Source organism: Arabidopsis lyrata, assembly GCF_000004255.2.
Source record: "Arabidopsis lyrata subsp. lyrata unplaced genomic scaffold ARALYscaffold_1, whole genome shotgun sequence".
Classification (NCBI taxonomy): Eukaryota; Viridiplantae; Streptophyta; class Magnoliopsida; order Brassicales; family Brassicaceae; genus Arabidopsis; species Arabidopsis lyrata.
In genome coordinates, this window is record NW_003302555.1 from 23,395,900 (window position 1) to 23,412,063 (window position 16,164).

At 32.4% G+C, this 16,164-nt stretch overlaps 2 protein-coding genes, 1 long non-coding RNA gene and 1 pseudogene across 3 annotated transcripts; 2 read left to right on the forward strand and 2 right to left on the reverse strand.

Annotated features, from left to right (window-relative positions):
* Window positions 1-3,033: 3,033 nt before the first annotated feature.
* On the forward strand, window positions 3,034-7,915 carry LOC9327392 (annotated as a pseudogene).
* Window positions 4,860-7,011, reverse strand: LOC110225215. The gene is made up of 6 exons (XR_002329621.1): window positions 6,686-7,011; window positions 6,340-6,596; window positions 5,835-6,239; window positions 5,391-5,480; window positions 5,172-5,234; window positions 4,860-5,051 (listed from the first exon to the last, which is right to left on the reverse strand). It is a non-coding gene; the product is annotated as an uncharacterized LOC110225215 (long non-coding RNA).
* A 1,321-nt stretch (window positions 7,916-9,236) lies between the features above and the next one.
* LOC9327393 (heat stress transcription factor B-4) lies at window positions 9,237-11,146 on the forward strand. The gene is made up of 2 exons (XM_002891285.2): window positions 9,237-9,726; window positions 10,056-11,146. Exons 1-2 carry the CDS (start codon window positions 9,448-9,450, stop codon window positions 10,818-10,820), a joined length of 1,044 nt encoding a protein of 347 aa, XP_002891331.1. The 5' UTR covers window positions 9,237-9,447; the 3' UTR covers window positions 10,821-11,146.
* A 2,883-nt stretch (window positions 11,147-14,029) lies between these two features.
* Window positions 14,030-15,948, reverse strand: LOC9327394 (WUSCHEL-related homeobox 4). The gene is made up of 3 exons (XM_002893983.2): window positions 15,152-15,948; window positions 14,605-14,922; window positions 14,030-14,526 (listed from the first exon to the last, which is right to left on the reverse strand). The coding sequence occupies exons 1-3, from the start codon at window positions 15,392-15,394 to the stop codon at window positions 14,332-14,334; spliced, it is 756 nt and encodes a 251-aa protein (XP_002894029.1). The 5' UTR covers window positions 15,395-15,948; the 3' UTR covers window positions 14,030-14,331.
* Between the last annotated feature and the right edge of the window lie 216 nt (window positions 15,949-16,164).

A 16,164-nucleotide genomic window follows, 5' to 3' on the forward strand; every position in this document is an offset into this window, starting at 1 on the left:
TTGCCGCAGTGGCAAAAAATTATTATGTTTTGATGACGTGGACGCCATGTATGCAATGATGTGGATGTCACGTCATATTTTTATTTGTTAACAAACAGTTTTTTTTCTTTTTAATCTCCGAAACACCTATATTCTCTCTTCTTTTTCTTCCGCCGTGAAACCTCACCAAAAACAAATATTATAATTATTGAACTAATGATTTATAAAAGTACTTTACAAATCAAAAAGCATTTTAACCTTTGAATTTTTATGACTTTAAGAAAATTTTCGATTATTTACTTAGTTAAAAATATAAAGATCCAAATCGCATGATTTTAAGTGAGATTTCACAAAAAATCATAATAAATTTCCAAATTCATTGCAACCATCAAAGTCATCTAAAAATTCATTAAAACTCAAATTTATTTAAAATATAAGATTGCATGTTATATCAAATAATCTATCGGAGAGAGATATTATTTATATGTATATATATAAATATTTATAGAAAACTTAACAAATAAATTAAAATTGAAAAAATATTGTTTGTTAACAATATGATGTGGCATCCACGTCACTGTACATGTGGTGTCCATGTCATCAATATTTAATAGTTTATTGCCACTGTAGCGGCATATGTATGATTTTGTATAAATTGATAAGTTTGGGATGTAAATTTCAATTAATGCTTTGTTGAGGTATGAATTTGCACAGTAATATACTTGATGTATGAATCGAACATACCTCTGCAGTTGAGGTATGAAAAAACCTTTATTCCATAAACTGACGGTATTATTGGAATATTACAAAAAAAAATTACTTTACAAATTCCTCTAACAGTGCATGCATGCAATTTTCTATTCTTACCCCATCTAAATAAAATTCCATATACTACATATAACATATATACTTCTTTTATGAGTTAATTATATAAAAAAAAATTGATCATATTTCAGTAGTTTGCAATATTACTCGATAGTAAACTCATAATATATATTTTGTTGAACGTTTTAAATTCTTCGACCTAAATTCCATTTTTGTATGAATTTCTTTCTATATATAGACTTTTTGTTAAATCGTAATTTCATTCCCAAGGGATGATGTTTAAGCCCTTTCGTCAAAATATTTTGTTTCTTTTCTCTCATAGTTATTTTTATAGCAGACATTGTTCAGTAAAGAATCAGAGTATTTTTTATTTTGATGTGTTAAATTTGATGAACTTTTTTTGTTTCTTGCTTAATCAAGGCATTCCTTCGTGGCATACATATCTAGGAAATTGAATCTCTTAAAAAGCATAAGTTTAAAAAGTAAAGGACTGTTTTACATGCAAGTTTAAGGACAAAATTTGTTTTGTGTATTTATCAATTTAATTTATCGGATGTTTTTTTAATAAGATATGTCATTTTTAAAAGAATACGAGTTTATTTATGATTTACTCGTAATTCATATAATAATATGAAGAAGAGAAACTAGTCAAGTGCTAGTTGCCCGAGGAGAAGCAGAGCCTCATGTGATATATACACATGACCTAGGAAATTAAAGGAAAAGTGGGATATACACATGACATTGACATACTTTTAGTTTTTATTACATAATTTATGGTTTTCACATGAATCTATAAGTCAGAATTTATCAATATTATTAAATTACACTTTACAAGATCCAGAAAGATTAAAAGGATCTTATGGATTTTTAAATTACAGTTTTATGTAAGAATGCATATTATTGTGTGTGTGTGTGTGTATTCTACATTTACACATATTTATTCAAATATAAAAAGGACAAAAAAATATATACACATATGTGGTAAAAGGACATTCATTGATTAATTTGAGGGAATAGAAGAAAGCAAAAAACAGTATGTTGTGAGTAGAAGAAACAGAAGAGAAAGTTTCCGGTAATAACAATAAGTTGAGAATAGTTGCACTAAAGAAGAGCAGAGAAGAAACCTCAAGAAGCAAAAGTGTTGACCAATTAAATATTGGGAAATACAGAGTAAAAATTGAATTGAAATTGGTATATACTAAAGTTATAAAAATAGTAAAAAAGAAAAAGAGAAATGATTGTTTAAGAAAGTAAGAGAAGGAAGTGGTGGGTGAGGGAAAGGATCGTAGTGTCAGAAAAGAAACAAGGAGGAAGAAGGAGGAGAGTCACGGGTTTGCCTTGAAAGCCACTTTTTTATTTTTTTTTTCTCTTTTTATGTTATTTTATTTTAGACACTCAGACACATATTCCCCTCCATCTTCTCATTAATCGAGGTTGCTAACTCCCAAATTCTAATTTACATTTTCACATTCACTTTTTCTTTTTATAATTTTTTAATTTTACTGTCTCTTCAATTTGATCAAAATCTTAACTTTTATGATCCAGTCCATGAAAAGTTTAAATTTTATCAACACCTTTATATACATGAGATTCTCTTAGTCGGATGAGTTTAATTAAGATATATATGGTTGTTGTTTATGCGAATTTATTATACTATATAATTTCTTTCAGAAAAGAGGTTAACATTTTGACGTTTTGATCGAATTATTTTTGCAAGTTACAAGTACACGTATTGATATATTTTAAGAAAAAGTTATAAGTAAGTGATATATACAAAAAAAAAAAAAGTGATATATACAAATTAGTATTTGAAAATTGAGCTAATAGCCTACACATATTAGTTTTTGAACAAACAAATAACACTACAAAAAATATCCACATTGATAGCACGTGATGATAGCTCATTTTCCGCAACTGCTATAAAAAATAGAAAAATTATTTGATTACTATATTATAGCATTGAAACAACGCTAAGATACCAAATTAGCAAATGAAAATGTAAAATCATTTATTTCGCTAATACTTTGCCCAAAAATTTCACTTAAGCGCCACAGTCTATTCATTTCCCTCTTTCTTATAGATTCAGACCTAAAACTTCTCACAAACAATTCCCCCTTTCACCCAAAACCTATCGAGAACTTCTCACATACTCATACCTAAAAGAAATCGATTAGTGGTCTCACTCTCCTCCTTTCGATCTCACTCTTTGGTCCTCCCTCTCACTGTCTTTTTTTTTTTTTTTTATCTCCCTCTCCTCTTTAAATATGGTTTGGTTTTCGTTTGAAATTGTGAATCGTGTTTATAAATGATTTTGTTTAACAGCTAATGCGTCGAGATTTGTGTGTTCACGAACTCTTGACGGTGGAAAGGTTTGGAGAATTGATTAGGGTTCTTCCTCATACTCGTTACTAGTTCCTCCAGGTTTAATTTATTTTTGTTAAGTGTTGTTATTTTATGGAGTTTTCTCAAGATTTATGTTGATCCTGAACCCCTAAGGTATTTGATTTTCTAGAGTTTCATTTTTTCTTACCATCTTTAGCGCTTGTCTTTTATGCACACCATGTGTTCGATGAAATTACTAGCTTAAAGTTTTAAAATCATTTAGGTTCTGCAACTTACCTAGCAACGTAACACTCTTTTTTTACTCTGAATTTGATTTAAAGAATTGATTTTTTTCCTTTCTGTGTTGTTGAGGATTTGCACAAACATGACGCCTTTTGTTTCTATGTCTCTTTCTCTCTACGTCTTTGTTTTGTTAGCTCGTGGTCGGTTAGATGGATATGGGTTTGTGAATTGATTAAGAGTTATTTCTTTATATAGATGTTGCTTAGTGTTAACCAGTTTGACTTGGGATTTTGATTATGTAGTTATTCTGTAGATGAACTCATTGTGCACTCTAGATGTTCGATAAAATGTCTAGGTGAGACTCAAACTGGAAAAATTGCATTCAGCCGGTTTGTTTTTTTCATTGGTGTTGTAGGGTAACGATCTATAGTAGGAGGTAAGAACAAGAAGACCAAAAGACTGCTCCTATAGTAGGAGGTAAGAACAAGAAGACTGTTTTCATGGATGATTACGTTTAGCTACTTTAATTGTATTTCTACATTGAGTTTATAATGATTTGATTATCTGATGCATTATGTACCATTGGATGTTATTAGATTCTCGTGGAATGGTTTTAGTATCTAATAGGAATGCTAGTGGACATTTTATTATATCAGGTCATTGTTAAGTAAGGTCTCTTTATTCAGTATCTCAGGACATTTTTACATATGAATGAGATATCAATTTTAAGACTTTTTCTTACTCGATATTGCAGGAATCTTGTGTAGATTCTGTCTGTAATAAGGGAGTCTCTCTTAACTCAACCTTTAGCAACTCTTGCCTTTCATATATCCTTCTCCACTAGGTAAGTCTCTATACTTTCTTTCTTCAAGTGCAGCTAGAAGTCAAGCTCTCTTTTATTTCTAAAACTATGTGTGATGATTTATAGGTTTCCTTCTAGTAATGACTTATAATTTTCTTTGTCTCAGTTTAGTATTGACAATATACTTAGCTTCAATTAAGCTATTGGGAGATCGAGTTTTGGTTAAGACCAAAGAGGCAGAGGAAAAGACTTGACTTTTGAATATAGAGAATTGAGAGATGGATGATAGTGAAGGTAGCATCAAACTTGTTTAATTGGTTTGGTTTCTGAAACATCATTTTGTGGATACACTACAAGAAATATGTACATTATTAGCAAGAGAGAAGAGCTATTATATGTCATCAATAGCGTTTTCATAAACGCTATGTTATGCCCCTGTTATGGTAGACCCCTACATACGATAGCGTTTTTGGCATGTTATGGTAAACCTCCACATACGATAGCGATTTTATATTATAACGCTAATAGAACGCTATAATATACTTTATTGTAACACATGTTTAGTGTTATTTTCTTTCGCTATATAAATTTAATTTGATTTATAAAATAAAATTTATATTAGAACCCAATTTTATAAAATTTACTTATTGGACATACAGTTATATATCTAACGTTTATATTTTATAAATCATAAATAAGTAATATTACATTAAAAAAAAACAAGGTATACATAATATCATATTAACTATTAAGTCTTATACTATTTACTAAATTGTCGCCTAATCTTAAACAAACTAAAACTAACATCATAAGTTAAACGATATAGTCAACTTCCTCCTTGAACTTGGCTCCCATCTCTTCAACCATTCTCTCGTATCAACTGCTTGATCAAATTGTAAAACAAATAATATGTGATTAAGCATTATTTCAAAATAATAATTCTATTTGTACAAATATACAAACTTGAGTTATAAGATTTGGTGGAGAAAAGAAAACAAACTTGGAAGTAAGGCGTTTTTACTTTTTGCAAGCAATAACATGGTCTTCTACAGCCCCCATATAGCTGCTTTAAGGTACCAAAATTGATATAGACAAATAAATTAAGTAAATATGAAAGCAAAACACAAGATGATTTAGCTATTCTTTGAGTACATCTAATTTTAGCAAAGCTAAGTGTGTTTTCTCCAAATTTCCATAGTTATAAGGAATACGAAGAAACCTGAGGATCTGGATGGTTTTTTAATTCTCTGTTTCGCAGATGACAATGGTGATCATGAGATACATAGCCTCTTCTCGAGAATATTTTAACCTGAAAAAAAAAAGAAACGTAATTAGATTTATAGCTATCAGACGAATACATCTCGCTTGAGCTTCATCTACCTCAAGAACATTGCAAAATGAAAAATAAAAGAAGGATTACTATTACTAATACTCTTATTGATGAGTTGAACTAGACTATGCTGCAAAAAAATCCTTACATATACTATGTCGAGAGAGGATCCTCCATTATATCTAACATTACTATTAAAAAACTCAGCATTTAAAATAGGAAGACACATTTTCTCATAGAGCACATCAAGGTATTGATCCAACAATCTTCTTCCTTGGCGTTAATAATTGAATAAACTTACTACAAATTAGAAAAAACAAATCAAGGTCATACCGTCTTCTTTTTGGCAGCGACCTTCACTTCTTTCTTCGTAAGCCTTGAAAATATGTTTCAAGACCCTCAAAGTTTCTATCTTTAGCATCATCTCCTTAGCTTCCTTCTCATAAACGAATAAGTTTAATTCATAAAATAACTATAATCCGAAACAGATCTAATTCTCATTGAGGCATTATGTCGAACAACCTAAGTTCATTATGTATACTAAATAACCTCAAAGAGTGAAACTTTAAGCTCACATATATATTTTCAATCCCCAATACAAATTTTAAAAAAATAAGCAATGTTAGAAAGGAACAAACAATTAGTAAAGTCATAACTTATTGAGCTTGAGGAGGAAGATGGTGGCAGAAGTGATGGCAGAGGTGAACAAGTCGTTGGGAATGGTGGCGGGACATGAATCTGCACCAGAGAAACAAAACAAAGAACACAAGCAAAGAATATTAAGATGCAACTTTGAACTACGATATCAACCAAAAACTAATACCAATATCGAAATTACTTTAAACCCATCATCTACCACCGGAGATACACCTCCCGTAATGGGTGGCATGGACCGTGAATCCCACATCCACCGGCATGCTCGGATCTCAAGCCATTGTAGCTTATCCACATCCACCGGTTGTCTCTAGATTCACAGAGGAGATCTGGGTCCCGTTTAGTCTCTGGTCTCACGGAGGAGACAAAGAAGGAGCTTTAGTTTCGTCGGAGAAGAGCTGTAAATCGTCGGAGAAGCTATCGGAATTCGGAACTTGTCACCTGAATTGGTTTAGAAATTGAAATCCAGTTTCAGAAAACCCTAATCTCTAAGTATCACAAGAAGAGACAAGAGAGAGATTAGAAGGTACCTGGAATGAATGGTGATGGCGGCGGTCTGCTTCGCCGAAGACAGCCAGCAGCTGGTCGGAATCCGTTTTTCGATTTCAATTTTGCTATCGGAAGGCAAGCATCATCTTTCATGTCGGGAAAGATAAATCTCGGAGGAGAAAGATGGAGATGCTTGCCAGAGAAAGGAGAGGAGTTCACCGGAGTAGATCGATGGTGACGTTTAGCTTCACGAACAAAGGAGATGAAGAGGTTGGTTTTCAGAACATTTAAGTTTAGCTCCACAAGATCTAGGTTTTGGTGTGGGGATTTTTCTTTTTTTTTTTCTTTTTTTTTTCGTGGCTTTGGTTATAGAAGGTGACACTAAAAAAATTTGGATCTGAGATATATGGCGCTCAAGTGAAAAACAATTTCTAAGTATTAGCGAAATAAGTGATTTTAGTTTTCGGCTTAGTGATTTTTTATCATAGCGTCGTTTCGGTGCTATTGTATAGTAAACAAAATAAAACATTCATCTTTCATAGCAGTGATGAAAAATGAGCTATCTTCATGTGCTATCAATGTGAATATTTCTTGTAGTGATATTGTTAGTGGTAAGCTAGATTAGCTGCATTGATTTCACTTATGTGGTTCGTCACTTCTGTTTTCAGAATTCTCAGAAGTTCCTGATCTAAGTAAGTGGTTTTCGAGTTATGTCTATGAGTCACCGATGTTGGATACAAGTGATGGTCTTGAGTTTCTTGGAGAAAGTAAAGGTACAAAGGAAATGGAATTAGTCTCTTCTCAGGCTAAAGATATGTCTCAATCGCAGGTTGAGTTTTCAGGTGAGTAAAGAGATTTGTTTACTAAGAAAGTGACTCAAAATTTTGTGGTCAAGAAGCCTGAATTTCACTTGTTATATTTTATGTTCTAACAGAAGATATAATGAATCTCGTCGTTGAGGATAGTGAGATAGATGAAGACTGCAGTATTTGGGGAAAACCTAAGAGAAAAGGTAGCAGTATTTTTCGAAAACCTAAGAGAATGGAAGAGACTACAACAAGCTATGAAGCTGAGCTAACTTCCTTGAGGAATCGAGTCCAATATCTAGAAAACGAAGTAAGGATTTTGCATGATCTCATCAATAACTTCCTTGGCAAAAGTAGTATATAGAAGTTAGGATATTAGTTTAAGTATTGGATTGAGACTTGTGTTATGTATGAATTGATTTTTTGTTTATGAAATGATATATATCTTTTGGATGTTTATTATTATATATATTGGATATTTTGAAAACTAAACAGGATCCACCAAATGCAAATAGCTTAAAACAACCGCATAAAATTAGAGTTATGGCACTGAATATTATAGCATCATAAAAATTATAGATCATAGCTTATATATATCGCTATTATAAGTCGATATATGAAAGCGTTTTACTAATGCTATGGTAGAATACTCTATCATAGCATATGGAAAAAATGCTATCGTATATGAAGGGTCTACCATAACAGGGGCATAAGACAGCGTTTATGAAAACGCTATTGATGACATTTAATAGCTCTTTTCTCTGGTTAATAATGTAGATATTTCTTGTAGTGTAAACACATAAGTTTTTTTCCAATGCAAGCTAACATTTTCTATAATTTTTGGAAATGTTAGCTACTAAATAATTTATGAAAACATGTTATGTAAGTAGAATCAATTTCAAAAGAGGCTAATCAACTAATTGCTCTAACTTTATTCTCTCACATGTTGTACGCAACTTTTGCTTATCTTTCGTATATACACAAAATATAGGATTTCATGGTTGTCTTCTTTATATGATTTTGACATGATATAAGAATCTTTAAAACTGATAAATTTAACTACTTTCGAACATTTTTTTCTTTCGATGGTTCTACAAGAAGAAAAGTGTTTTCCGATAATATGCATATGCATAGCTTACCCGTAAGTACATTCCGAATATTTAGATTTTTCTCGTGTTATTGAAGAGTGATTACTACGATGATGGGGTTATGAAGTTGCATACGACATTGCTAACAACAACAAAAAATCTGTTTTGGAAAATATACAATTTGTTCGTCCTAAATATGGTGCATCAGAACTTAAAGATTTAGTGGACAAATGACTAATCTCCTAACACTACTAATATCTTTGATAAGTGAAGATTAAATAGGAAAAAATAATAATTAGTAAACGTAAAAGTAAAGAAACAGTAATTGACATTAGTGTTACATTCTATATCCGTGTGGCGTTAAGAAAAAGTGAAAAATCATTCATGTATCTCACTCACGTATAAGTCAATAAGTCTACTCAATTACATATCCATGACCATGATATTTCTTTTCTTGAATCAAACCTTAATCATTTGATGATCATTTACATTTCTTAGCCACATACATTTTTACCAAACCTATATTTTCACCTCAATTTTTTTTTGTTTAACCAACATTATTTTTATGTGAGCATGCAAAAGCAAAAGTAGATCACCATTCACCACAAGTCTTCCAATTTCATATATACCAGGAGAACAAAAAAAAAAAAAAAAAAAAAACCCAAACAAAAACAAAAGTCTCTAATTAATAGTAATTACACATGAGGACAGATACACACACGTACGATCTATAAACCTCAAAGCAAAAAAAAAAAAAAAAAAGTTGTAATAACAAAAAAAACAAATTAGTACTCACTCACTACTCAGTACTAGACTACCATTTTTATCTCAACCCCACTCGATACAAAACAAACACAAAGCTCTTCTCTTTTCTCTCTCTCTCTCTCTCTTTCTCTCTCGAACTCTCTAATGGCGATGATGGTTGAGAATAGCTACGGTGGTTACGGTGGTGGTAACGGAGAAAGGATACAACTTATGGTCGAAGGTCAAGGCAAAGCTGTTCCGGCACCGTTTCTGACAAAGACTTATCAACTTGTTGATGATCCTGCGACGGATCATGTCGTTTCTTGGGGTGATGATGATACTACTTTTGTTGTTTGGCGTCCACCGGAGTTTGCTCGTGACCTTCTTCCTAATTACTTTAAACATAACAACTTCTCTAGCTTCGTTCGTCAGCTCAACACTTATGTATGTAGACAAAGCTCTCTCCTTTCTCTCTAAAGTTACGATTTTTATTAGCAACACGATTTGTGATTACCCATCTCTTAAAGATACGATTTTTATATCCAAAAATGGGTTTTTGAGATTTGGGTTTATGAGATTTTTGGAGAAATCAAATGGGTTTTTTTTTTGATACATAACATTCTACGATCTGATTTTGTGATTATCCATTTCTTAAAGTTCCAATTTTTACACCAAAAACAGAAGAAAAATGTGTTCTTGAGATTTGGGTTTTTTTTTGAGATTTTAGTCTTCTTCATCAAGAAATCTGATTTTGTGATGTTTGATTTCGTTAGGGTTTCAGAAAGATTGTACCAGATCGATGGGAGTTCGCAAACGAGTTTTTCAAGAGAGGAGAGAAACATTTACTCTGCGAAATCCACCGCCGCAAAACATCTCAAATGATACCACAACAACACTCTCCATTCATGTCACACCACCACGCTCCGCCGCAGATTCCATTCTCCGGTGGTTCTTTCTTCCCATTACCACCACATGTCACCACTCCAGAAGAAGATCATTACTGGTGTGACTCACCACCGTCAAGACCAAGAGTCATACCACCACAAACAACCACCATTGACACGGCGGCGCAAGTAACAGCATTGAGTGAAGACAACGAGAGATTACGACGAAGCAACACAGTGTTAATGTCTGAACTTGCTCACATGAAGAAACTCTACAACGACATTATCTACTTTGTTCAAAACCATGTCAAGCCTGTTGCTCCAAGTAACTCTAATTATCTCTCTTCATTTCTCCAGAAACAACAACAACAACCTCCAACACTTGATTATTACAATACTGCCACTGTCAATGCCACTAATCTCCATGCTTTGAACTCATCTCCACCAACTTCACAAAGCTCTATTACAGTTCTTGAAGATGACACTAATCATCATCATGATCAGAGTAATATGAGAAAGACAAAGCTTTTTGGAGTTTCGTTGCCTTCTTCTAAGAAGAGATCACATCATTTCTCAGACCAAACAAGCAAAACTCGACTTGTGTTGGATAAATCTGATCTTGCTTTGAATCTCATGACTGCTTCTACACGTTAAGAGAGAGTCTTTGTTTTTTTTTTTTTTGAAAGTATCAGAATCAGTCAGCATTATTAGCACTAATGTTGTTATGATGAAGATGAATATTATGGTTAATCTTTACTTTTGTTTCTTTGATTAATAATCTTTTTATGTTTGGTTTTGTTATTAGCTTTTTGGTTTTGTTTTCTGGGCTTGTTGTCCAGAGAAGATGAGAATGTCAGTGATGTCTCTAATGTAGATAGGCTTAGGTTACTTTTTATGCATTTTTCGAAATTTTTCATGTGTATTGGACCGATCCAGTTATTTAATTCTCTTATTTAATGCATTCACGTCTTCTTCTTTCATTTTTATGTGTTTTGTTCTCTTTCTTTTTTTTGATCCAACCATGTCATCTTTTCCTAGTTTCTGGTTCCCAGAAATTTTAATTTTGTACCTATTGTTATTTTTCTTCGTTTTTATAAAAAGATAAATTATCTAAAGTACCTTTTGTTCAAAAAAAAAAAAAAAAAAATTATCTAAAGTACCTTTAAAATTTTCAAAGTAATTTCGACAAAAACAAAAGTAATTTTAGTGTTTGTCAGTAGGCCCAGTACCACCAGAACAAATGTGTTTTCTTTGTTCATATGGGCCTCGTTGAACCTATAGCCCACTACATTTTTTTTTCGTATAATAAAAAGTATTACACACACATGACAACTAAATTAAATTATTCGACAATACAACATTTTCAATCAAAGTTCTCTTACTGATTTGGCTAATTTATCAGCTAGTTTGGAGATTAGCTTCCCGGAGAATGCATTTAGAATCAAAAGTAGTAGGAGTTTGATAGACGGAGGAAATTTTTGACAGATGTAGGCAGGTAGGAACTAGGAATAGAGAGATTGCACCATACCTGCATTTTTTACTCTTTGAAAATTTTAATGTTGTGAAGAGTTTCATAAAGAATCTTCAAGTCTCCAGAAGGCGACGTTACATGCTGTGGTGTGATATGCTGTACTTGGGCTTGTTGGGCTTCTTTAGTTGTGTACATTACTAGGTTTCGGATAAACGTCAGTCTTTCACATTGATATAAGGTGTAGGTGACAAAAGGTTCTTCGCTAACAATTAAAAATGTCCGCCTTCTTGCCCTAATTCACCTCAAAATCATATGTGCCAGATATTGTCTTTGATACCGTAAAAGATTCAAAAACTTATACTTCCTCCGTTCCAAAATGTAAGACGTTTTGACATTTTATTTTGTTTCAAAATGTAAGACGTTTTGCCATCCCAATGTAAAAATAATACTAATAAAAGAATTCAAAAGCAATTCTGTATTTTTATTAAATACATGTAGTAACATGTTCTTTGCTTTTATTAAATGCTTAAAAAAAAGAATATTAGATTAAAAATATAGTTTTTATTAAGTTGCATGCAAAATCTTAAAACGTCTTATATTTTGAAACGGATGGAATATATTGTTTATGATGATGCTTTATTGCTTTACGAAGACGGGACTAAACTATTTATACAAAAACTAATGTGTAATCTAACATCTCTCAATATATAAAGATATTTTGAGGAAACTCAAAAAAATTGTATCTTACTTTTCCTAAAACCATTCATATTTTCTCATTTTTATTTGGAAAAGTCTAGAGATTGAAAAAATACATCAGACCAACATTTCTAGCCTAATTAGATATAGCTTGAACTCGTTACTTTCCATTTTTTTCCTTATATAAATATCAAATTTCGACTCCACTTACCTCATGGTTTGATTTATATATATGGTCCAGTGGAATCCGACCCAAGAAAAGATTGATATATGGCTTTGCGGTCGTAGAGTCCACGAAGCCCGTTTTTTGCCAACCCATACATGTAGCCAGCTGACTGGTCAGGCCTCCTGGCCGATACCCATTTTTTTAGGCCTAATACTATTTGTGTTTGAATGTATTTGGAGTTATTTATGTACACGTGAAAACCGAGAAACATTGAATTATTGAAATAATATTCATGGTCCCATTACCAAATGAATAAAGTTCTTTATTTCTAAATTTCAATCTCGCTTCCCTCCAAGATTATAAGTAATGGAACGCCATGCCCCACGCCCACGGGCACCAATTCATAATGCATGGCAGATAATCATTTGAGAATATGATTACCGGTAAAGACAGACTTAAAATATTAGGTAATTTCGTTATTAAAGATAAGCTCTGCTGGAAATGTGTTTTTTTGAATTAGTAAACATAATCTAAACATAAATAAATTTATATTATTTTTTGGTATCGTTTAATGTACAACATAGTTATAATTTATTTTAATGTCTTTACCAAAAAAAAAGATTATTTAAGTTTTAGGGTTTCTTTTAAAACCGTAAGAAGGTAATATATATATATATACATTATCTTGCAACAAAATTCGAGAAAAAAAGGAAACTTGGTATATAACAACCAAGTAGTACTTGGTCCAGTCGCAAAAACATGACCCTTCCAAAGGAGTGAAAATCATGCTCAGGGAATTTGAATTGCTTTACCCCAGCCTAAAAAGATATATAGGCTTTCGGATTTGCAACTTCTTGGTTATCAGAAGAAGAAAAAAAAAACAAAAATCGGTATATAGCAAAAATAAAAGGGAGAATGTCACATACAATAATTAAGTGCGAAAAATATAGAAAAGCTACATATATATGCGTATGTATATATAGAAACAGCTAGCTAGCATGCAATGTAGCGGGAAAGCGAGTGCATGGACTTCAGTGAGTGTGTCTCATATAATGCCATTTTAACTTTTAACCTAAAAAGCAAAACTCTCTCTTTGTTTCAACCAAAATACAAAAAACCACTTGCGAGAGTCAATAAAGCATCAGACAAACAACTAACCACATACACACCACAGCTTACATATATTGATGTCTTTGTACACATTCCATCGGAAATATCAAATTCTTGAAAAGATTGCTGATATCATATATCATCTCTTAAAGTAGTAAGTATTTATCAAAAATATAACTTACTAATATAAATGTTTGAGTTCACCTGCTTTAATATTTTAGAATTAATTGATACTACTATATGTTCTCTCTTCTTTTTTTGGGCAAGATACTATATTTTTCTTAAGTCGTTATAACAGTACAAAAAGATTGTAGATTTCAAAGTTTGTTTATAGAAATATACTAGGTCTAACACCTTTTTAATTGGAAAAGCTTTTAAAAAAATTATTTAACTTATTACTACTCTTGTACGTACGTAGGATTTAAGATAAAATACGTAATGACCAATCAGAAGACAGTACAACTAATCACGAGTGAATTTGTTAAGAACAAAGATGAAAAGAGATGAGCTAAACTAAGCATTCATCATTAAGGTTACATCGCAAAAATAATCTACACAGAATACATAAAACTCGCAGATTAATAAGGGAATTCTTAAGTAGATTTTGTAGTTTTAGAGACTTACTCTTATTTTTATTTTATTTCTAGATACCAATTGCTTCCTCTGAACCTAAACCAGATCTACATAAGAATTCCACAATTTTCTGCCTCATCTTCATGACTTCATCTACCTTCAGGGTGCAGAGGAAAAAGCTCGAGGGTTACATTGTCAATGATTTTATTAATAGTAGTTGCCATAGTACTACTATTTTTGTTTCTTCTGTTCTCTATCTCCAAGTTCTCAAATCCCCAGCTCCTACATGTCCTCTTGTACTCATTCTCTTCCACTAACTCCTCCTTCTCCACCATGGATGCTCTCTACACAATAAAAAAAAAAATCCTTAAATATAATTAATTAGAAACCATTTTATACAAAACCCTTTTAAAACATTATACCCTGGTGTCTAGTGACGATGAAGTTCTTGTCTTCGTTGCTACACTCGGGTTAGAGATACTAGTGGTCGTGAAGCTGCTTTGGCAACTTAGGCTGATGAGGTTGTTCCTCTTCTGCTTCTGTCTCTCGCGGGCTTTGTGGTTCTGGAACCAATAGAACACATTTTTCCCTTCGATTTTCCCGTACTTACCGAGTTGCGATGTGATATGCTCGATCTGTTGAGCGTTAGGAGTACGCATTCCACCTTTGTACAACATCTCAAGTATCCCTATCTGTTCTTGAGTCGGGTTCCACCTTGTCCCTCCCGGGTGCGTCTCCAACTGAACCCACACATTAATTATTTCGTTACATTTGTTAGAAATCATACATTAAAAGAAAATATATAATAATAAAAAGGAACCACTCCAGTCGTTATAAATGTAAAAGTATTAGGTATGCCGCAATTATGCAAAATTCTTCTAGAGTGAAATATACGTTCTTTTCTTTTCTCTTTTTCAAACAAAAGAAAAAGATGCAAATAAAATTGTAATGTACAATAATGGAACTGACTTGATGAGGAGGGTCTCGTTTGTGTTCAAATTTTGTCGGACCGGTTAGATCAGGTCTAATGAAGCTTTTGAGGTCAAAAGTGGCAGAAGTGACGCCGGAGGAAGAAGAAGGAGGGGAGGGAGGGCTGCCGGAAAGCTTCGGGGCGAGAGGACGGAGGCGTTTGCAGCTTAGGCTAAGGGATGATGTCGAGTCATGTTGATCCCACGAAGAAGAAAATCCATTAGAAAACTCATGAACCTTCATTGCTATATGTTTTAATTAGCAAATATTGCTATGACTTTCTTGTTACAAGACTTAAGCTTATGTATATATAGAAGAGAAGTGTGAAATGATAGTGGTATAGTGTATAATGATATCATTGGTGATATCCAGTTGTGTAGGAAAAAAGATAAAGAATGGAAAATGAACAGATGATTTTTACAAAAGTGGGACGTCGGGAAACCAAAGACCAAATGATGGGATATGGTTGACTTTTATCATTTACACTCTCTTTGTCTTTATTGTAAATAGAAATACTCGGAAATAAAAGCAATAGGTGAAGAACAAATTTGAAACTAATTGAAGACAGTGTGATCTTTGTTTTTTTTGGTTTGTTTGAGAAAGTGAAGATCATTGTGTGAATATAGGTATGCGTACGTGTGTCTCTACATACACATAATACATGCGTACGTGTGATGTGTTCATGTCTGCATGGAGCACTACTTTAAACTTTGCATAATATTTGGAGCAACCAAATTAGATTTAGTTTCATGCTTACGCATGTCATGCGTGAATACCGCATAATTTATCTATCTTCTAAAATTTTCCACTACTTGTAGTCTATAGTACTATGTCTTGAGATCCTATAATTTAGGCAGAATGTTGAGGACATGAACCACTAGAAATAATATGTTATAGATACGTGATATCAAAAGACTTTACTATTCATTGAGATTGACATTGACCTAGGAGCCAATAGGTTTGCTTTTACAGAAAGGTTTGAATTTTTTTTTTTTGGGATCAAAAATCTAACA

Bases quoted from the DNA above. Each gene is read 5' to 3' on its own strand.
- LOC9327393 (XM_002891285.2), top strand. From the start codon at position 9,448: ATGGCGATGATGGTTGAGAATAGCTACGGTGGTTACGGTGGTGGTAAC. The intron at 9,727-10,055 runs GTATGTAGACAA...TGATTTCGTTAG, and splicing joins TTCGTCAGCTCAACACTTAT to GGTTTCAGAAAGATTGTACC.
- LOC9327394 (XM_002893983.2), bottom strand. From the start codon at position 15,394: ATGAAGGTTCATGAGTTTTCTAATGGATTTTCTTCTTCGTGGGATCAA. The intron at 14,923-15,151 runs GTCAGTTCCATT...GTGTGGGTTCAG, and splicing joins AACGAGACCCTCCTCATCAA to TTGGAGACGCACCCGGGAGG. The intron at 14,527-14,604 runs GTATAATGTTTT...TTTATTGTGTAG, and splicing joins CATCGTCACTAGACACCAGG to AGAGCATCCATGGTGGAGAA.